Source organism: Mustela putorius, unplaced genomic scaffold, assembly GCF_011764305.1.
Source record: "Mustela putorius furo isolate JIRA1106 unplaced genomic scaffold, ASM1176430v1.1 tig00003853_pilon_pilon_pilon, whole genome shotgun sequence".
Lineage (NCBI taxonomy): Eukaryota > Metazoa > Chordata > Mammalia > Carnivora > Mustelidae > Mustela > Mustela putorius.
The window spans coordinates 30,756,784-30,780,546 of record NW_025422005.1 but is presented as its reverse complement, the minus strand read 5'-3'; the positions used below and the strand labels follow the sequence as shown (position 1 = coordinate 30,780,546).

General features: G+C 41.2%; 1 protein-coding gene and 1 non-coding gene across 3 annotated transcripts in view; one reads left to right on the top strand and one right to left on the bottom strand.

Moving 5' to 3' along the window:
* Nucleotides 1-5,539: 5,539 nt before the first annotated feature.
* The window catches only part of ZMPSTE24 (zinc metallopeptidase STE24), a 41,817-nt gene continuing 23,593 nt past the window's right edge, over nt 5,540-23,763 (bottom strand). Inside the window, exons 8-10 of one of the 2 annotated variants that reach the window (XM_004740680.3) lie at nt 13,716-13,820; nt 10,248-10,391; nt 5,540-7,256 (exon numbers count right to left, since the gene is read on the bottom strand). In XM_004740680.3, coding sequence (XP_004740737.1) covers nt 7,032-7,256; nt 10,248-10,391; nt 13,716-13,820 — 474 coding nt within the window. In that variant the 3' untranslated portion in view covers nt 5,540-7,031. The remainder of the gene's footprint in view (nt 7,257-10,247; nt 10,392-13,715; nt 13,821-23,763) is intronic. The other variant, XM_004740681.3, reaches the window with a different exon arrangement.
* Nucleotides 12,803-12,903, top strand: LOC123387461. Its single transcript, XR_006601913.1, has one exon. It is a non-coding gene; the product is annotated as a small nucleolar RNA U13 (small nucleolar RNA).

Genomic DNA, 23,763 nt, shown 5'->3' with positions numbered 1-23,763 from the left:
AGGACTCCAGTCTAAGATCCAACCATTTGACGGAGTCCAGGCTCTCCTACACCTCACCTTAAACTTGGCACTAGGTCCCCACCCAGGCTGGGACACCCTTCTCCAAACAGCAGGACAAAGAACTCCTCCCCCAGTTGTCCCTCCCCTGCCCCCCACACTCACACCCACACCCACACAAACACATGTGACATCTTAGTCCCCTTACCCCAACTGAGGGACAAACAGGAAAGATAAGCTGAGGCAGAGGTGGCCTCAGTCTCAATGCTTGGAGAAATCTTGTATCACAGCATCCCAGGCCGCCCCCCACGTCCCCCAGGAGGCCCACTTTCACCGTGGCTACTGGAGCAGGCTCGGGAGGAAGGGAAGAGGGTGGGAGTAGCAGGGAGGCGATTTGTACCTGGTGGGGACGAGGGACCCCCTTCCTAGGCGGAGTCACGTCGCTGCGGGAAGCCTTGGGCTTAGCCAGTGTACCCCTTGAGGTGTCCTCAAGTGCTGGCCCTGGGCTTTCCGTGGGTTTCTCTGCAACTTTTCAGAAATCAGGTCCACTGGAGGATTTGATTTTGAATCTTAGGCAGAGTTACACCTCATTCCTACGACGCGGGCATCAAAAAGGGCTGAAGGGGGCTGAGGATTCCTAGGTACCAGTGCCTGATAGCCTTTCTAAGACTTCCTGGAGGCTGAATTTCCCCAAGGAAAATTCCATGTCCTTAGTCTGATGCACAAGACTCTGCTAAGCCTCTCTGACCTCATGTCTACACTGCACTCCAGCCATGCCAGCGCCCGGGCAGCTCCTCACACAGGTTACGCCCCTGCTGGGATTGCTTTTCCCCACAATCCCTTCCCTGCCAGTGTCCTCACTGCAGGTCTTCACTCTGGAGTGACCTTCTCATCCCCACCCTGATATCCCAGATTCCCTTCCCGGGCTTTAGTCTCTCCCCTTTGTACTTGTCACTATTCAACAACATCATGGAAGCTCCGTAGGGCAGCAATTTGGTCCCTTGTTTGCTGCTCCATTCCCCGGCACCTAAAACTGCCTGGTGTGAGGAGCTAATCACAGGGTGACTACAGCAGGGAACCATGTATGGTATAATTAAAGCTTGCTAAGAACTTAAGGGTACACACACACACACACACATACACACACAAACAGAAAAAGCACCTGAAAATAAAAAAAAGTTTCAAAACTGAAATCAAAACCAAACAAAAAGACGCCTGGCATTTGGTCTCAGCTTATGTGAGGCTGAGGCATGTTCCAAGATGGCACTTCTTTCATCATCAAGAAGGAATCTCCCCAACTGAACCAAGAGACAAAGTCTAGTGTAACAAAAATGAAGTAGGAACTCAACTCCCCTGTTTGCAATTAGGAAAAGGGGGATTCGGGATGCCTAACAGAGCATTGCATCAAGTCAGCCCAGTTCCCTCCAAAGGTTCAGCAGCTTCTCCTCCATCATGTAGCCTGTGAGGACTCAAGGTCCCAAACTTGCCCCTGGCAGAGCTCCAGGAGCCTGGAAGTTGGGATTTTGTTTCAAGTAACTTAGTAAATCACTAATCTTCCAACCCAAATGGCCAGCATCCAACCCATGCTGCTAAAATCAACAGTGACCAGGGCTTTCAGCCAGAGCTCTGGTGTTTTACTGACACACAGGGTCTCGGGGTGGCTGCTGGGTATTTTGGCACTTTCTGAAGTGGGCATCAATCTGGTGGAACCCGATGGGCTCAGAAGCAGACGAGGTCCTCTGCCAAGTAAAGCACTGCATAAGAACAGCAGAGCAGCAGAGAGGCTGTGCTTAACCAGAGGTTAAGCTTAAGTATCTGCAGAAGGGCAGAGATATTCCCAGGATAAATGGTGATCTTGTTTCTCATCCACAGGACAAGGACCCACACAGCCAGCTGCTTTGGTTTCTGGGCCTGTCATGTCACCCATGAGGTCATAAAGTCTAGTGGGTCTAGCTCTAGGTGGATTAGGAGAAATCTGTCCTATGTCCCTTTGCCTAGCCTATCTGATAAAGACGACATACGCAACCTGTCCCAAACCGAAGACTCCCCTGCCACCAAACCGCTTCTTCACCATACCCTATCTCAGTAACTAGTTCTACCATCTACCAGGTGCCCAGACCTGAAACCTGGGTCATCTTTAACTCCTTTGGCTTTCACCCCATCACTAATTCATCGCCAACCAGGTCGATCTCTCCTTTTCACTCATTTGTTCAGCAAATATCCCTTTATTCCACAAATACTGCTGTCTCCCCAGCTTGAACGTAGGCTCTATGAAGACAGGGTGTTTTTGTCTGTTTTGCTCACTGCTGGATTGCTGGATCCTCTGCGCCTTCAATGATATACAGTATTTAGCAGGAACTTAATACCTATTAAACGAGTATTATTTGGGAAAATATCTGCTTTATTATGGCACACATGCCCCTTGGGCCTGGCCCATCTTCCTCTGCAGGCTCATTTCATCTAACTTCTTACAATTCCTAAAATGCCCCATGTTCTGATGTTTTTACAACTGCTGTTCCCTGGAATACCACTTCCGCCCTTTTTTAGTGGATTCCTACTCCTCTTTCAAAACTTGGATCATGTCCTTTGGTGAGCCTCTCCTCCTTCCCAACTGTCAGCTCGGTTAGGCACTTTTTTTGCTACTTGTGCTTATTTGCATCATAGCAATTATGCTAAATTATTAACAGTGACTATTACTATTACCCACTTACTGAGCTTTTATGATCAGATATCGTGCTAAAGCACCCTGCCAACGTGATCTCATTCTGCCCTCACAGCAACCCTGTGACACAGGTGTTATCCCCACCTATCATGTTAAAAAACACAGTACTCTCTCAACCCCACTTCTACCTACTGCTACCATCCCATAGTTTTGCTCTTTTATGGGAACAGAGTGTTGTCTGATTTGGCTACTAGCTTTCCACACTGTCCTTCTCAGACTGCTTTGCTGACTTCTCATCTCCCCCGTACATGAAGGTCAGAAGGCTACATGGCTTGTCCTTGGACTCTTGTTCTCTCACTCCTCTTGTGATCTCCTTCAGTTTCATGGCTTTAAATTCCACCCCTACGTCCCTGACCTAGACTTCACCTCTTAAATCAATCTATTTCTCCAAGCGCCTCCTCAACATCTCCCCTGAGAGTCTGGTAGGCAAATCAAACTTAAGCGGTCCGCAGTGTGAGTCCCCACCTGCCCCTCCAGAATGCCCATCTCCTTCCACCTTCCCCAGCTGTTATTGGCAATTCTGTGCTTTCAGTTACTGAGGCTAAGTACACTGGAATCATCCTCTATTTTTTTTTTCCTCACGCCCCGTATCTGCTCCATCAGCAAATCCTGTTGGCTCAGCCTTGAAGATACATCCAGAATCCAACCACTTCTCACCACCTCCCCGACTACAACCCAGGCACCATTTTTAGTGCTTGCCAGAAGTATTGCAGAGAGCCTCTTAACTAGTCCTCTGGTGGCACCCTCGTTCCTCAACAGAGCAAGCGTAGTGATCCTGTTAAAACAGAGATTAGATCCTATCACTTCTTGGCCCCAAACCCTTTGATGCTTTCCTCTGCATTCTAAGAAAAGCCGTTCTTACAATGGCCTACAAGACCCTGTAAAATTTGCCTCATCCCTACCTCTGATTGTATCTCCCACTATTTCTGTCTAGTACATTCCATCCCAGCTGCTCTGGCCTTCTGGGGTTTCTCAAACACACCAGATTCACTCTTACTTGTCAAGCCTTTATACTTGCTATTCCCTCTTCCTGGAATGCTCTTTCCCAAAATACCTGCTTCCTGCAAATCACCTACTCACTTCCATCAGGTCTTCTTTGTTTGGACATTATCTCTAGCAACATCTTATGATCACTGTATTTTATTTATTTTTTTAAAAAGATTTTATTTATTTATTTGACAGAGATCACAAGTAGGCAGAGAGGCAGGCAGAGAGAGAGAGAAGGAAGCAGGTTCCCTGCTGAGCAGAGAGCCCGATGCGGGACTCGATCCCAGGACCCTGAGATCATGACCTGAGCTGAAGGCAGCGGCTTAACCCACTGAGCCACCCAGGTGCCCCGATCACTGTATTTTAAGTTGCAACTCCTGGTGTGCCAGGGGGGCTTGATTGGCATCCGATTAAGCATCCGATTCTTAGTTTCAGCTCAGGTCATGATCTCAGGGTTGTCAGATCGAGCTCCACATTGTGCTGTACGCCGACTATGGAGTCTGCTTGAAATTCTCTCTCTTCTGTCCCTTCCTCTGCCTGCATGCCATGTGTGCTCTCTCCAAAATACCTTTATAAAAAAATCTTTAAAACATTTTTAAATAAATTCTTTAAAAAAATAATTGCAACTCCCACTCCCCACACATATGCACACCTGTAAAAGGCTCTCCTTTTCCTCCAAAACATTTATCACTGTTTAATATCTATTATATACATATTCTACTGCCTATCTCCTCCACACTAGAATGTAAACTCCATGAGGGAATAATTCTTCTATCATCTATTTACTAGCATATCCCCCAGCACTGAGAGAACACACCTTGGTACAGAGCAGGAACTCGGTATTTGCTAAGTAACATGTGGAGAACTGAAGGCTCAGTCGTGTTTTCTTTGCACAGCACCTAGGACAGAACGTAAGGCTCTCAGGTAGTACTTAGTAAACTTCCTGCTAGTGATGAGAAAACACTCAAAACAGTCAAAGCAACACAGTGCATATACGTGCAGAAGAATCCAAAGGACTGATGAAGAAGACCAAATGGAAAAAGGCTTCCTCGGGGAGGGGAATGCCACACAAAGGATTAAGGATGACAGTGAGACTATAAAGGCCAAGGGCAAGCTGGCACCATCAGTGGAACTAAAATTATTGACTTAATCCTAGGAACTCTATTCCTATCCTAAACAGAGGTAAGGTTTTCTAGAAGCTCTCAGACTTCTGCAAAGGGCCAAGATAGACAAAAGCAGCATATACTCTACCTTCGATTCGGAGATCAACACGCTGAGGTCGTGCCATTTTACCTGAGGCCTGGATCTGCTTTGTCCTGCCCCTGCACATGCAGCGAGTATCGGTACAGAAGGCCTCCTACTTCCTTGGCTGGCCTCTCTCCTCCTGCCCCTGACTGGATTATACCTCGGGAACCCACCGGTACTGTCCACCATCCCTATGCCTGTGCCATCCATAAACTGGAGGGGACTAGGTCAAAACAATCACCTGTTAACTAGCTAGTGACGGCTGCCCCAGGTAAAGGAGCCCAAGGAAGCAGGTGGAGCAAACCAGACAGGCCCAGGACCGTCTGAGCTACCAGAAATGGAGGAGGGTTTCCAGCCGAAGCTTCTGAGGAAACATCAAGAACCCACGGTGCTCTGGAGCAAAGCAGGAGGAAGGCACTGAGGAGGACCGGAGCGGCTGAGGCACGGGTGGCGCTAACGTCACTCAGTGGTGGGGCTGCTGCTTCCTACTCTTCATGACTAGCCCTCAGCCCTTCCAGGGTAATAAACATACATCTAGGTCACAAATGACACACAATTTTGTCAAATCAAAGACAAAGTCCATCACTCTGCATTGGCAATTTTTAATGTTTCACTTGTGCAGAACTGAAATTTGTATTTAAAGGCACAGAAGGAAGGAAAGGCAGTTATCACAGCGTGAATTCATGGATAAAGGATGCTGGATAAAAGCAAAAGACTGCTCCTCTTTAGCTTTAGGAAAATAAATAATGCAGTACTAAACTAGACCTTTATTTTTATTGTATTTCCATGTAAAGACATTACCTAGTATGAGCTGAGTAAAAGACTTTCTGGCCAGATACCAAAGTGCAGTTGATTCCACTTTGGAATAAATGCCCAGAAGGGAAACACTACCAGAGAGTGGGAGCTCTAGGCAAAGTCAGTTCTCATTCAGAAAATGGACAGAGATTTGAAGCAGTCAAACACACAGCTCTGAAAACTGGAAATCTTTCATGATACTTGTTTTGAAAATAAAAATTAGCTGCATATCAAGAACTGTAATTTTCAAAAATGGAATCAGGCCTGATTAAATAGTACTTATGACCTCCTGATAAAAATTACAAAAATAAAAACCAAATCTCTTCTGTCTTTGAAAGAGATATAAAACTATATTTTTTCCTGAAATACCTTAAGAGAAACATCACCCTTAGGTCTCTTAACATTTCCTTTCTTCTTCTTTCCACATTCTGGCACTTTAAAAATAGCAAAACCTGTTCAATAGGGCAATTTCTGCTAAGTGAAAGGATGTACTGTTTTTGAATAAAAGAGTATAAATGAGGAAAAAGCTGAAGGTTCTGAAAAATACTAGTTTACCCTAACGGGATCATATCCACCTTGTAGAAATAAAGATAAAGACTGATATTTTCCTAAAAACAAAAACAAAACCCAGTGATTTAAAACATTCTAAACATAATTTATAATTTCAAAGTAGTATTAGAAGCTCCTGATCAGTGTGAAGCAAGAGAGGGAACCCAGAAATTTGGTAGAACAGTAGAACATATTCCTCACTGCTTTCATTTAATTAACACCAGCCTTACCGATTATTTTCTTCCTTATTTAAAACATTGATTGGCCACGTTAGATCACAATAGCATGAAAGCAAAAAGAAATCTCAACTTAAGTATGAGCACAATGATTTGGGACCACTGTCTCTGCCTCACACAGAGGATGCTGAGGAGTTGTTCCTCTTTTCAACATATGCCCCTAAACACATTATATGCAGATTCCATGTAAGTGTGAAAATAAAACAAGTTTTGTATTTTCTCATGTAATTTTAAAAGTTGATGGTAAATTAGATGCTAAAGATAAAATCATGCCTTTTAAAAACATTAAGCCTCAAAATTTCTTCTGGTGTTTTTTTTTTAAAAGAAATGGATTATTAAAATCATTTTTTGACATGAGATAGTAAATGTATTTAAATCTGGGTTTTTCTGTACTTAATAATTTTCCTTTTAAAAAAAAAAGTTTAAAAACATCAAGAGCTGGAACATGCTGCCAGGACAGAAATAATCAGAAATGTCTTCAGCCGTAGACCCTGGGCACCTCAGTCTTGTTTTGAGTTTTCCAAAGCTTGAAGCCTCTCCAGTAGTGGAGGGTGAGAGTAATGCCACATTGAAAAAAGCCAGTCCGAAACAGGGAATCCCAAGTTATCTTTGTTTAGTTTGATTAAAGCAGAATATAAGTCTTTAGCTTTCCCAAGTTTCTTGGCAAATGCATCAGCTTGGAACTCAAATCTGCGGCTTAGGACGGTCAGGCAGAAAGAGAGAACCTGAAAAAGTAAACAGAAGAGTTTTAACCACTGCCCCCGATGGCGGCATGAGCAAGGCTGCAGGGGAGGTTAGCTCAGGATAAGCACAGCAGCAGGCCCAAAGAAAGATCACTCATATTTAGGGAATCTGAGGTGGGGAATTATTAATTGAGCTCCCCCAACCCACACACAAGCAAACAGACCAGTAACAGATATATATCCCAATGAATGTGATTCTGACAAACACACACATGAATTTTTAAGAATCTGCCATGTGCCAGCCGCTGAGGGAGGCACTGTACATATTCCCCAACGACCCCACATGGTCATTACTCTTACTGCTGTTTCACAGATGAGGAAGGTGACATTCAGAGGAGTGAAGTAACTTAGTGGAAGTCACAGAGCTAGAAGGTGCTGGCACTGAGAGTCTCGGTGGCTCCACCAACCACGCATACTGCCTTCCTCAGTGTCAGCGTTAAGTCGTGGTGATTTCCATTCAGACTCTTTCTTTCTCTATTGAAAACATATTTTTGCTCACTAATTCCACATAAGAGGCTACAGCCTCTAATGACAACCTCAAAATTGAGTTTTCTACAGTGTCCTGAGCTATGGCAGCATTGCTAGAATATGTATCCAATCACTGAAGATGAATGACCATTACAAAGGAGTCAAATTTCATTTGAAAATACAAATTTCTAGGAAAAAAACAATTTCTTTGTACACTGAAGAACTTCAGGATGAATGACGTGAATTCTAGTTCTTACCTTGAAATAATTCAGCATTAAAACAAAAAATAAGTCTCTTATTTGTACCTCTCACTGCTACTAGCAGATAGAGAGCTTCAAAATAAAGTCTGGGAGATCCTAATACCTTCTTAAACATATATAAAGCTATTATCTGAATTCTGCCTACAATTTCTTTCTACATCTTGAATGCTTTTTTAGGACAGGATCATTATGTGGTTGGTCCCTATCAACCTATCTGATCTCTTATTAAACATGTAAGTAAAAACATAAGAAGATACTATACCTGCACCTTCTTGCTTTGCTATAGGCTTCCAGACTCTTAATAGGGCAATTTTCCCAACTTTCCCAGGAAAACAGCTCTTTCCTATCATGCCTCTTTTTTTCTTTTAAAGAAAAAATGTCATATTGGGTTCCTTTTTAAAATTTTATTTATTTACTTGTCGGGGTGGGGGCACAGGCAGGGGTAGTGGAGGCCCAGGGAGAAGTGGGTTCCTTGCTCAGTAAGAAGCCCAATGCAGGACTCAATCCCAGACCCCTGGGATCATGGACTGAGCCACCCAGGCGTCCCTCCTATCATGCTTTCTTAAACACTGACATTAAGGATAAGTTTTTTTGTTTAAGTATCTAGTCCTTTTGAAACAAATCTTCTGGGCTAAGTAAGGTTTTTAAGCAGTTGCTAGCATCTCTGCAGATTAATCACACTTCCAATTACTCTAATACCCAACATTTATTTAGGTGGTTTTTGAAGTGAACTCAACCACTCAATATAAGGAAGCAACAGCAAACAAAAACCCTCTGCACAGCCGCATTAGCTGCCACAAAGGATAACCACTAATACTGTGCGCGCCTCTACTTCGAATAGGACCCTTCAAATCAGGCCAGATCTAGTAACTGCTACTTCATGAGTCTGATGATCTGGTTTTCCCATCTACGGTAGGTTAAGGATGAAAACTAGAAAAGGATGACAATAAGGCAAAGTCACATTGAACAGTACTGGATTATCAGCCTGACAGTAAGGAAGAGACAAAAAAAGTTAAATAAACAGCATAACTGCTCAAAAAGCAAAGTAGCGGGGGGTCATTTAGTATACATAGCTCACTGTCCCTAAGGCATGCCTGAACTGTGACAGAAGACAGAAATGGTAGACAGAACATTAAAAAGTGTTCTCTCAGGGCACCTGCCTGGCTCACTCCGTGTAGCATGCAACTCTTGATCTCGGGGTTGTGAGCTCAAGCCCCACATTGGGTATAGAGGTCACTTAAAAATAAAATCTTAAAAAAAAAAGTGTCTCTAACCTCTTTAAGCAGTAACAAACTGCATAAGGAATTTTTATAAATATTTTCAGTAAAAAAAAATTAAAAAAAGATTTTAAAGGTAGTAAATCTCAGTGCTCTGGAAAACTTTTAAAATTTAAAATTTAGTTTATGTGGACAATGCTACGCAAATATGATCTATTCCTCTCTATTTTTCTTTCCAAACTTTTCCCCCTCTGTAATGGAGAAACAGGATACATTTGGTTTATCTCAAAATCTTTATAATCTGTCTCAAAGAAAGAATCGTTCTGAATGGAGACATCTCAAAATCCCCAATATTATTTCTTGGCTTAATGATTTCTTGGCTTAATTTATCAAATATCATACATGTTGTCACTATAAGATTTGTTAATACACAGTCGCATCAATCCATGCCTTACCACCTGCATAGAGTCCCCCTACTGAGCAATCTGAGTAGTGGTTCTTAAAATCTACTTATCATCATACACCCAATTTTGATTTAAAGGGCCTGTTGTGGGACCCCCATGGCTGTTCTGAAGTGGGCAGTCAGAGAACAGACCAGAGGAACAGTGTCATACAGCCTCCCAGACCTAGCCATATATATACTCAACTATCACTGTTCCATTCCCTCACACACAGAACATGTTCCGCCAAGCATGCCCCAATATGTGATTGAGGGCATAGCATTCCAATAGTTAATCTCCATCTACCAAGTCTCGGAGATATATGTTAGATCAAGGTTTCTACCACCACAGTCTAGTCCTCCACTCCCCCGCCCCTGCTCCGCTCACTAATAGTATGCAAGCATTTGTTCATTTGGGCTTGGCTTTTTCTGCTACTTTCTTAGATCCACCTGTCAGTCAAGGGACTAAAACACTTTGTTTCATCTACTTGTTAAAACTATAGCTTTCTTTATTTCTTTCACTATCCTAAAGGTACTAGATTTGAAATGCAAGGATATATGTGAGATAATTTTAACGATTATACATTACCTCATTATAAGGTGAAAAGATAAACTGGAAGATGATCAATAATCCAATGAGAGTGGGCTGGCTGGTATGAAAACCAAATGCAGCAAAAAGCTCCTTTCGACCAATTAATACGGCAAACAAGAAGAAACAGAGGAAAGAATTCATCTAGAAAGAAAGACACAAAATTTCTAACTACATAAGGTTAATTTCACTGTGGGATCAGAAGCATGAAAAAACTAGAATCAGACATCAGGGTGTGATTCTAAGAATGGTGTTAGTGTAATCACAGAAAAAGTTATTCTCGAAAGATAAAGTAAAACTTCCCCAAATGTCTAAGCTGTATAGTTTTCTATAAGAACAGGCGTAAGTGGAGCCTCCTATGACTGAGGGTTTGAAGTGGCCAATAGCAACTGAGTATCTTCTTTCTGTAGAAAATTGAAGGGATAGAATGGATTCTGGCTTTGTTTGCACTAAATCATAATCAGACACAAGGCCTTCCACCTCACCTTGATATGGAAGCTGCAAAAAAACAAGATTCTTGAATCTTGAATACTGTTTTTTTATTTTTAAAGATTTTATTTATTTGTTAGAGAAAGAGCACAAGCAGGGAGAACAGCAGGCAGAGCAGGCAGAGGGAGAAGCAGGCTCCCCACTGAGCAGGGAGCCTGATGTGGGACTTGAACCTGGGATCATGACCTGAACCTAAGGCAGATGCTTAACTGACTGAGCCACCAGGCGTCCCACCTTGAATACTCTTTAGGATCACTGGAGCTGTACTGAGTAGTTAGGTGCAAGAAAAAAGTGTAGCCGTATCTTTAACAATAAACGAGAGGGAAAAAAAAATCAAAAGTCTGCACTAAAATATGAGTAAAGGGGTACTGGAGTAAGGTTGGAGAACAAATACCATTCTTCCCCTTGGCAGGTCAGGGTCTTGAAGGCCCGAGGTACCATATGTGAATATGCTGCTCCAAACCATTTGCCCGATGACCCCAAAGCTATCAGCTAAGAGTGCGGCTAGGCACAAGGTTCACCAGCTGGCCCAGGGAGGAGTGCAAGCAGATCCATTCAGTCCTGGTAACTCAGTGGAGCCAACATGACAAGCTCCAACAGAAAACTTCATGCACAGGGAAGGCCCCTACGATTATAAGTTATGCGTGCCATTTATGTCAGTAACTACCTGCCTTTTGAAAAACAACTTTGCTTTGCTACTGGGCCCATCCAGAGACTGATTCCTGACCATCGGACACTACCATCCTGCATTCTGAGCTGCCCCTCCTGAACTGACCCAACTATAGCCAGGAAACTGCTCCGCCCTGAAGCACTCCAACATCAGGCTAAGTGGTGTACATGCAAGTAGGAATGAAGGATGCCACGAAGAGAGAAGTTAAACGAGCAAGTGGCTCATAGTCCCAGTATCCCAACTCCTGCCACTCTTCACCCCTCCATCAACCCTTACTCATGGGGAACCCCCTATGATCATTAATTGAGGATAAAAAATTTGAGCACATTTTACAAATAATACAATATGCTGGCACTGGCTGAAAGGGGACTGCTGTGGCATTACAGAATCACTTGGGGCTTGTCTGGAAAACAGCGGTGAAGGAAATACTCTCAGTGAGGGAAATTTTAAGTAGTTTATCTAAATTTTAGGTAGTCTGGAAGGATAGAAGGTCTGACCTAAGACTATATAAGCACTGGCAAATAATGGTATGGCTGAATGATCAAGGCCTTGGAATGAACTCCAGGACGGCTATTAAGATCTGGAAAAGAGGTATGTGGAAAAAGTTCCAAAATTATCCCAGAGTACGATAATACTTTGGCCCAAAGTGGATGTTCACTAAAAGAATCCACAGTAGGGGGCACCTGGATGGCTCAGTGGGTTAAAGCCTATGCCTTCAGCTCAGGTCATGACCCCGGGGTTCTGGGATCAAGCCTCACATCGGGCTCTCTGCTCAGAAGGGAGCCTGCGTCCCCCCTCTCTCTCTGCCTACTTGTGATCTCTGTCAAATAAATATACAAAATCTTTAAAAAAAAAAAAAAAAAAAGAGAATCCACAGTAAAGGAGACTGTCAATAAGGTAGAGAAGATACCTGCTCTGTGGATGTTAATCGGCTTCTCTCCCCAGCCACTCTAGGACTTGGTCAAGGAGCTCTTGAACAAAGTGGCCAAGATGCCAGGGCTGGAGTCAGTGCATTAGTCAACAACCCAGACATCTCCCCACTGGCTTTTGCTGAGTGCACAGTCTATTAGAAGGGGCAGTCAACTCCACCCTGGATCAGGCATCACACAACACAGACCAGCCTACTACCTCGAGGTAGCCTGATTCCACTGCACCCCTTCCTTTATGAAAACAGCACTGATTTTCCTCTTTAGACCAAATACTTAAACTTGGATTTAGACTTATTTACTGTCTTACGTATTGCTATCTATCCACACAACTAGCCTCAAGCCACAGATTCATTTTTCTACTGAAAGATGCAAGGCAACAGAAGGGCCCACAGAGGCTCACAAGCCTTCTCATGCAGACCGTCACCAGAACCGGTGGGCCTTTAGAAAAGTACGAAGACCCACTTCTGATCCTTATATAGTTCCTCAGTATGGTGATTGGACAGTTACGCTGTTGTGTGATATCTGCCTCCCTCAAATCTTGTTACCTTGGCACATTACCCCTCTGACAGGAAAACAAAACAAAAACAAACACCCACTTCAGACTGGGTTTAAGGCCACATCTGCTCAGAAGCCGTCAACAGGATATAGTGCTATTTTGCCCAAAGCCTGACAACTGTGGTAACTGCTGCTTTACAGCTGATTTAGACCCCAGAGGAGGAATGTTATAGGAACTGTTACTTTCTTCTCTATAGCCACTACAGGTCTCTTCAATAGTGGCTTGTAAATGAGAAAGAAAGTTTAAAAAGAAAGCATTTTAATTAACGTCCAGCTTATCAAGGCACACGGCTTTTGATCTTCGCAGTTCCTAGAGCTGAGTGACTCCGGAGGTGGCCACAATGGTGGCAACAGCAATAAACACTCACACGGTCCTTACTGCTTCCACACACTACTCCAAACTCTTTACATGCCTTAGCTCATTTATTCTCAAATCAGTCAAGATGTAAGACTGGGACGGAGACAGAGAGAGCTTAAGGAACTTGCCTGAGGTCACAGGTAGTAAGCCAGGGAGCTGTGGGATGAAGCCACCTTTCCACCAGACCACCTCTCCTGCCTGCCTGCCATACCTCCCCTTCGTTGACTATCATGCCATAAAAAGAGAACTGTCAGGGCGCCTGGGTGGCTCAGTGGGTTAAGCCTCTGCCTTCAGCTTGGGTCATGATCTCAGGGTCCTGGCATCGAGCCCTGCATCGGGCTCTCTGCTCAGCGGAGAGCCCGCTTCCTCCTCTCTCTGCCTGCCTCTCTGACTACTTGTGATCTCTGTCAAATAAATAAATAAAATCTTAAAAAAAAAAAAAAAAGAGAACTGTCACTACCACTTACCTGGCTGATAATGATATTTTTGACTGTGTGTCCCAACTTCCAGTGCCCCAGTTCATGGCCAAGTACAGCAAGCACCTCCTCATTTTTACATCCTTGTTTCTTATTCTAAATCAAAGAATGCATTGAAAATAAATTAACAACCTTCGAAAAGTTTACGCTTTTAACCCAGTAAGAGGCCTTCTTAAATTCTAACTAACTTAAGAAAACATTCAGACCTTTATGTAAAACTTCTCATCCACTTAGTAAAACATTCTCTGAATCACTCCATGGTAGACACTGGGTTAAACATTGGAGAAATAATCATGAACAAGACAGATATTCCCTGATTTCATGAAGCTTACAGTCTAATTTGGATTAGAAAAAAAAACGCTAAAAGTATAAATATCAATAGACAATATTTAAATAAATCATGACAAAGTTATATGACAGCCATATTGTTTCCAAAATTATGTTCTGACATGGGGAATGGTTTATTAGGTGAAGAAAGCATGATACAAAACCAAAAATAATTATTCCAATTAAAACTAAAAATAATGATTCTAAATGTAAAATAAAAACACAAATACAGAAAACAAGCTGGATGTTTATCAAATGTTAACAGCAGCTTTTTCTATAAGATATAATTATAGTGATGTTTAACTGTTCTGTATCTTTCCTATATTCCAAATTACCTACAAATAAGCACGTATCACTTATGATATCCCCCCCAATACACCATGAATTGCCTTTTAAAAAACTGAGACTTCCAAGTTAAGATGGCAGAAAGAACATTCACAATTCGCAACTAATGTGACTCCTTCCAAAATCCCCAATAAAACTACAGTCAAGGGAACTTTTTAAAAAGATATAAACCCGCATGGAAGGGGAAAACATGAAAGGTGACTACAGCAACATTCTGGAAGCAGGAAAGCATATGGGCTTATGAACAGACTTAGCAGATAAAGAAAGCTGACTCACAAGGCAGCAGTAGACCAAACAGAACCAGCCTGATTTACACCACACAGTATGCAAAGGGCTTGTGAACTAACAATACTAGGTACTTCTGGAACTGGGAGAAAAGGGGAAGGCCCTACAATAAAAATTGGGTACAAGAGGCTTCAGAAGTGGTTAAAGCTCCAGATTCCTTCTTCAACTCCACACCAAAAGGGAACTGCTCCTCCCTCATTGTGGCAAGAGCCCGAACATTTATTTTCTCTGGACAGGGCTAAAGAAGAGAACCTTTCAAACAAGGGTTGGGGATAGTGGGGGGCTAGAGTGCACTAGCAACAGACTTTGTATCTTGTCAGCTGTAGGCAGGGTATGCTGAATACTGACAACCCTCTCTCCTGACCCAGTCTTCTCCCTGCACCTGGCTCCCAAAACATTACCCTCCAGGCAGAAGATCAAAAGAGTACTCCCTGGGAACTCTGACCACTCCACCAGGAAAGGCTGGAGGATAATAACACCAGGTGTTGTCCAGCCAAGAAGCCCACCCAGGCCAGCCTATAGCGAAGCCCAAAGTGAACACGCCTTATCGACAGGCTGAGAGATTCCAATCAAGTTTTTAATCCCATTCTCCTACTAAGGAGTAGACAACCAAGAATTACTAGATATATGAGCGAAGTTGTTAAGATGGGAGATCCAGAAAAAGAGCAGTATGGAAGAAATAGACATTATATAAGGAGAAAATTTTAATTTTTTCAAAACCCTTCAAGACATATGAAGACTGGGCCAGGAAAGGTGAAAAAATAAGTACAAAAATTGCTAACATTTATTAAACAATAACTACATAGACCCTCTGTGCTAAATACTTAATTATCTCATTTATACACCACAACCAACATATGACAAAATTCTTATTATTTCCACTTTATGGTTGAGAAAATCTAGGCACTGAGAAGTTAACTAATTTTCCTCTGGCCACACAGCCAAAGTCTGGCATTTGAAGCCAGGCAGTCTGGTGCCAGAGACCTGTGCTTTCAACTTCTACACAACTACGGATGTAAAAGGAAATTATTCAACATTCATTAATCAAATACAGTAATTTTAGTTGACACATGTGTAACCGCTTGCATATTATTACAGTACTGCAAAATAATTAAACATAAATGGCAGATGGTCATATTAATGATGAAATACATTTACTAAGCCACAAAAAATTGTTTATAAACTTCTCAGATTCAATGTAAATAGTGCCAATACACAATGAACAATGTAATCTTTTACACACTCACACATGTACACACACATATTCACTCATCAACACAAACATACACACATACCCACCACTAGATGCTAGCTTCTGGCAATGTTAGTAACTAAATAGTCTGAAAAACTCTCAGATATCTAAAAATGCTTATTAACAGGTTACAAATATCTCTTTAAAAATTTTTTAAAAGATTTTATTTACTCATTTATTGGAGAGAAAGAGAGAGAAAGTGTGCACACAAGTTGGGGGGGGGGGCAGAGGGAAAGGGAGAAACAGGTTCCCAGCTGAGTAGAGAGCCCCACATGGGCTCAATCCCAGGACTCTGAGACCATGACCTAGCCAAAATCTGCCACTTAACTGTCTGAGTCACCCAGTAGCCCCATAAATATCCTTTTAGACATATAGTTTAGTTCATTAGAAAGTAAGGGAAAGTCAAAGGTGAGGAGTTGAAATTGAGATCCTTTGCACAAATCCATGAAGAACTACACTCTGAGTCAGATCACGTGAGCTAGAAAAAAATACGGTGGCAAAATCATCCAAACGTGTCAAGTCTTACCTAAAATGGGGGAAAAAAGCACTTCTGATTAAAAATCATGGGGCGCCTGGGTGGCTCAGTGGGTTAAAGCCTCTGCCTTTGGCTCAGGTCATGATCCCAGAGTCCTGGGATCGCATCAGGCTCTCTACTCAGCAGGGAGCCTGCTCCCTTCCCCTCTCTCTGCCTGCCTCTCTGCCTACTTGTAACCTCTGTCAAATAAATAAATAAAATATTTTTTTTTAAAAAGCAAAATCAAAATCATGGGTCAACTAGGTGGCTCAGAGGGTTAAGCCTCTGCCTTTGGCTCAGGTCATGGTCTCAAGGTTCTGGGATAGAGCCCCACATCAGGCTCTCTGCTTGGCAGGGAGCCTGCTTCCCCCTCTCTCTCTGCCTGCCTCTCTGCCTACTTGTAATCTCTCTCTCTGTGTCAAATAAATAAATAAAATCTTGAAAAAAATCAAATCAAATCAAAATCAAAATCATGATTGGTATGGTCCAGAAACATCCCAAGGCGACAGATTAAAGTACTTCCGGTTTGGTAGCATTGGGGACAAATGACAGAAGCAAATGCAAATCCTCTAAATGAGGACTGCACCCTAAACTCAGACCCCTCAGGATTCCTAAAGATTAAAATCAGTGACGCATTTTGAGCTCACAATAAAAACTGCCAAAGACTTCAAAAAATGATGGAACAATGAGTAAGAGCAGAAAAAATAAAGAGTATCATTAGCTCCACAGGACTTTAGATAATGGAACTATTAGATACAAAATACTTTTAAAAGCATACTCTACACAAAAGAGATCTAAGAACATGAATAAGAATAGGAAATATCCATAAACAACCAAACTGATTTGAAAAAGAAACAAACAGAGCTTTAAAATTAAAACACAATGGGCTGGTTAAAGAATGGAATAAATATACCCAGAGAAAGAATCAGTGCACAGGAATGTAGAGACCAAAAGAAAATATAAAAGAGTGATTACCATTTGTGGAAGACAGAATGAGCTATGTATGTATCATTCATGTAAATGGATATGGATGTAACATTCACCTAACTGGAATTCCAGAAAGACAGACTGGTGAGAATGGGAAAGAGGCAACACTTGAATGTGTAATTGGCTTAGAATTCTCAAAACTTCAGGAAAGATCTAAGTTGTTCGATATAGGAACAACAATACATCCCAAGTAGGACTGAGATAAAGAAGTCCGTACCTACAGAACATGAAAATCAAAGAGAAATCTTAAGAACAACCACACCGAGCTATAAAGAAATGACAATAAGCCCAGAGCAGATGTTTTCAACAGGAACAAAGTAAGCTACAACGTAATGGAATGGCATCCTTTTTTTTTTTTTTTTTTTTTTTTAATTTATTTGAGAAAGAGAGTGAGCACAAGCAGGGGAAGGCCAGAGAGAAGAGAGAAGTAGACTGATGTGGAGCTCGATCCCAGGACCCTGGGATTATGACCTGAGTTGAAAGCAGATGCTTGGCCAACTGAGCCACGCAGGTGCCCTAGAATGGCACCTTTTTTTTTTTTTTAAAGATTTTTTTTTTTTTTTTTTTGGTCAGAGAAAGAGCAAGCAAGGGCAGACAGAGTGGCAGACAGAGGCAGAGGGAGAAGCAGGCTCCCTGATGAGCAAGGAGCCTGATGCAGGACTCGATCCCAGGACGCTGGGATCATGACCTGAGATGAAGGCAGCCGCTTAACCAACTGAGCCACCCAGGAGTCCCTAGAATGGCATCTTTAAAGTGCTAAGATAACGGGGCACCTGGGTGGCTCAGTTGGTTAAGTGCCCACCTTTAGCTCAAGTCGTGATCTCAGTGTTCTGGATCAAACCCCAGGTGGGGCTCCCTGCTCAGCTGGGAGTCTGCTCCTCCCTCTCCTTTTTCCCCTCCCTCTATTTGTGCTCTCTCTCACTATCTCTCTCTCTCTCTCTAATAAATAAATACTTAAAAATAAAAATAAAGTGCTAAGATAACTCAATAAGAGAGTCTTGAATTGACATTCAAGAATGAGAATGAAATAAAAACAAAACCCAGAAATGTCCAAATGTCCAAAAACAAAACCCAGAAATGTTTTAGCAACATATACTTCTAGAAAAAGTAAAGTTATGTCTAAAAGGAAGGTGTAAGATGAATAAGGAATGGTAAGCAAAGAAACAGGTAAGCATAGGGATAAGTCTAAATAATGACTGTATAAAATAATAATGCTAATTTGTGGGGTAAAAATTAATCAAAACTAAAACACAAGATGAAAGGAATAATTGGGTTAAAGTGTGTATGGTCCCTGGATTGGTTAGGTAGCAGTGAAGATACTAGATATTTTAAGATTTTAAGTTATATATTTTAAGATATTTAAATTGTAAATTAAGTTAAGCTAAATTTTTAACAACAGTCATTGAAAGAACAATCATACAACAACCTTCCAACCTGAATAACAACTCAATATAATTTTTTTAAAAACCCTGATACAGCTCTAAAAAAAAAAAAGCAGGAAGGTGTACGTGTATATGTTTGGGATTAGGGTGGGGGTATGGAAAGGACAGAAGAAAAGGGCATAAAATAGTATGGTAGAAATAACCCCAAACATATCAGTAATTACAATATATATAAATAAACTAAGATTAAAAAAAAAAAAAAGATAGTGACTCTCAGTTTGGATTTAAAAACAACCATAAGGGGTCACCCGGGTGGCTCAGTCGGTTAAGCGTCTGACTTTGGCTCAGGTCATCTCAGGGTCCTGGGATAGATAGAGCCCATGTGGGGCTCCCCAATCAGCGGGGAATCTGCTTGTCCCTCTCCCTCTGCCCTTCCCCACACTCATGCTCTGTCTCTCTGATAAATAAATAAAATCTTCAAAAGATAAATAAATAAAAATAAAAACAACCATAAAAACAAAACCTACATATATGCTCTGTATATGGCATCTAAGACAGAGGACGGTAAGGTGGGAAGTAAAAGGATGAATGAGATTGTGGTGGATGGCTGTACAACATGACGAATATACTAAAAACCACGGCACTGTACATTTAAAAATAGTAAGTTTTACCTCAATATTTTTTTTAAAGTAAATGGATGACATCTAGCACACTTTAGCCAAAAGAAGATTGGTGTAGCTATATTAACATCAGACAAAATCAACTTAAAGGACGACTCAAGGGGTGCCTGGCTGGCTCAGTTGGTGGAGCATGGGACTCTTGATCTTGGGGTGATAAATTCAAGCCCAATGTTGAAGGTAGAAATTACTTAAAAATAAAATTGTAAAAAAAGAAAAAAAGATGACTTAACAGCATTATTAAAGAAGGTCACTACAGAATGGTCAAAAGTTCAATTTATCAGGAAGATGCATTAATTCTGAATTTATATGTACCTAATACTATTTCTTTGGAATATATCAGTTCTGACAAATCTATTAATAGAGGATGTTAACATACCTCTCTCAATAACTGAAATGTAAAGCAAATAAAGTATCAAAGAGATACAAAGATTGGAACCAAATAATAAGCAAGCTGATCTACTGACATACACAGTATATTGCAACAAAAATTGGAGAATATGCATCCTAGGAAAGTGAAGGCTAAGGGTTTTGAAATAAACAGCAGCTACTTAAAAGCGTACAAAAAAAGTACAAAAAAAACAGATGAAAATGGAAACTGATTTTGTTTTATACAATTCAGAAAAATGTAACCTAATGGGAACACAAAGGGCCACATTTATTCTACCACTTTCCCCCTCCCTCCCCAATTCCTCTGGGTAGATACATGAAAAAGAGGATAAACAGATTTGTAAGATAGTATTGACATTTATTATCTCTTTTCTTTTCAAATATTAGAATTTAGGTCAGAGCACATCTGGTAGGCGAAGAAAAGAATGAGAAAACTGACCTAGTTCTTTAAAAGGCAGAGAGACACATGTGTACCTGTACCTCCAGGGCTGTTAAGCAAGAGTACCAATTTTAAGCACCAATTAACAGACATCTATTCTAAGGGGGAAACAAAGAGTGAAAATTCACATATGAAGATATTCACAGAATTATTAAGATAACATTAAGATATTCATAATATTATATTAAGATAATATTAAGATATTCACAGAATATTCACAGAATATTTTTAACAGCCAAAAACTGGAAACAATCCATACATCCAGTAGGAGAATGATGAAAAAAATGATAATTTATAAAGATGAGAAATACATAGTAAGATACTTATGGTCAGCTGAATTATTCATGTTTTCTAGCTTTTCTATTGCTTTCATAATAAGCAAAAATGTGGCTGTTTGGTTTAATAGTAATAATAATGGTAATAGCTCCCATTCCGTAATGGCCTATGTGCAGACACTGGATGTATTAGGCATTTTACATGCAGCTCACTATTCTCCACTACAGTAAGGCAGCTATCAGTAGCCTCACTGTAGATAAGGTAGCGCGGTGCACAGACTGTTTTCACTAGCTGCCAGCTTCCCGATATGAACTATGAATTCTTTCACAGAACCACCTCTCTGCTAGATAGCACAGGCCTCTGTGTCCTAGCATGAGGCTGGTTTTAGGACACTATTAGAAAGTACACAGAGTCACAAAGATTTGGAATGACGACAGCTTAATAAAAAAGGGTCACTTCCCACACAAAGAAGACTTGCTTCCCTGTGATAGATTCTTGGACAAAATTAGATTTCCTTTACTTCCCAAACTAACTTCAAGTAATGGAATAAAGAGAACTATCACTCATCTTCTACTTTTCTCTATCACTTTCTTTTTCACAAGATTTACCCACTGACTTGTTTGATCCCAATACCACCAAACTGGGGGAGGGGTGTTATCTTCATTTTAGAGATGAAGAAAAGGAAGCTGACAAATTTAAAATGTCTTGCTTCAGATCATCTTGCTAGTGAGTAGTGGGTAAATCCCGACCCCACATCCCTGGGACCTGTGCCTTTTCTATTACTCTTATTAACTGGGAACACTACACATAACCCTAGTACTTGCTGGGACATACTTCTTTTCTTCCCCAAAAGGGCAGCTTTTCTATAGTTTTATTTTCCCTTTTACTCAAACTACTTTCGAGACAGGTTGCTCCAAACATTGTCTGTCTCCAGAAGGATAAAATGCCAGAGTTAAGTTTTGTCAGCATCTTTTAAAATGTTAATAACCAATACAGAACCATTCACCAAAATGTTACTAGCTCTCTCTGAGAGGAGGGATTTCAGATCACTTAGTTTTCCTTCTTTAGACTTCTGTTAAAAATGAAATGCTGGGACGCTTGGGTGGCTCAGTTGGTTGAACAGCTGCCTTTGGCTCAGGTCATGATCCCAGTGTCCTGGGATCAAGTCCCACATGGGGCCCCTTGCTCAGTGGGGAACCTGCTTCTCCCTCTGCCTCTGCCTGCCGGTCTGCCTGCCTGTGCTCTCTCTGACAAATAAATAAATAAATAAAATCTTAAAAAAAAAAAAAAAAAAAAAAAAAAGAAATGCTTCCTTTTCTCTCCCTCATCCAGATTGAAAACCATCTTTGCAGCCTCCCACCCCACTGCGCTGTACACAGTAGGCGTTCAGTAGCAGGTGACTAAACCACTGTTTCCTAAACTTCTGCTACATCTGTGTGCTCTCTGTGTGATTATTTACTCAATAGCTTTCTTTAAACCAATTCACTTTTTTAAAACTTAGCCTTCTCCTAAATGGCCATATTCATGAAATCGCTGTATGCTAGTTCTATCTCTGTCCTAATGTACCTTAATAAATATACAGCTTTTCAAATTTAAAATACTGCTATGCTACCTAAAACAGTGCTATGGCACATGCACTGGAAAGCACTACAGTTAATGAGTGTTGAGTCCAATTTGTTGTTGTTGTTTTTATGAAATTTTTTATTTTAATTCCAGTATAGTTAGCATACAGTGTTATGTTAGTTTGTGTACAAAGTAGTGATTCAACACTTCCATACAACACCGAATACTCACCACAAGTGTGTCCCTAAATCCCCACCACCTATTTCACCCATCCCCCTGCCCACCTCCCCTCTGGCAACCATGAGTTTGTTCTCTATCGTTAAGAGTTGGCTTCTTGCTTTGCCTTTTTTTTTCTCCTTGCTTGTTTGTTTTGTTTGTTAAATGCCACATATGAGCAAAATCATATGCTATTTGTCTTTCTCTGTGTTGAGTCAGTCTTTGACTTCCTTCATTCCCCATAATAGCAATCATCAGGTACTTTAAATCCATTTTTTACCATGAGTCCTGCACTTATTCTGATTCTCACTCTAGTGCAGACCCTCATTATCTTGATTACCTTAATGCAATAGGCCCCTAGAAGTCACCCTGCCTCCAGTCTGCTCATCCTGTATGCTGCCACTAAACGGTAATCTTCCTAAAGCAAGCTTTGGCTCCTACCCAAATCAATCTAACCCTTCCAGGCCACTGGAAACTGCTTGATGTCTTCAGGAAGAATTTTACAAACTGATCCTAGGCTACCTTTCTATCTCCATCTATAAAAATCCACATAATTATTAGTCTTAGGAGAGCTACCATGTTGTTTTGTTTTGTTTTAAATCTCTATAGTTTTATTCATTCCATACCTTCAACCCGAAAAGCCCCATTCCCAGTCAAAATTCTACTTAGGCCAGTATCTTCTCTTTTAAGAAAACTGTCTGTTAGAATTCTCAGTAATTTCTTAACTTCTAAAGGCCACACTATTACAGTCACTTTTACCACACCCTGCTTTCATTTATGGGATATTTGTATTCATGGCTAGTCTCCCCTACTACAGGTTCTTCAGGGCAGGATATGTCTAATGTATCTTTGTTATGTAACCTATATCTAGATGCTAAAAATTTGTAGTTAATCAATGAAATTAAGCAGGCTTTTCAAGTCAGCAAAATAACTCAAACTCCACTCAAAACACTTCTAAAGACTATCTAATCTTTTGTAGGATTTAAGCCAAAGAATAATGTTCCCCTAGATACTAAAGGTCAGTAATTTCATTACATTGTTTGGAATGGACCACTACCTAACATCATTGTTTGACTATGATGTTATCTGCCCCCAACCCCACACCCCTGAATGTAGTTACCTCTTAAGCAGCCTGACTTGCTCAACTTACATGATTCCGCCGTGCTGCCTCTGGGTTACCCTTTCTGGACTTCAGTTTTCCTACTGATAAGATGACCTTAAGAATCTCTTCCTAGCTTAAAATCCGGATGCTTATTCAGACCAAAGTGACTTTTATTCCATCATCCTAACTGGCAGGATAACCCCACTTCAAAAACAAGCAAAATCAAAGCAGTTAGCCCTCTCCCAATGCTTAATCCCTTCACAGACTCTTGCCTCCTGTACATA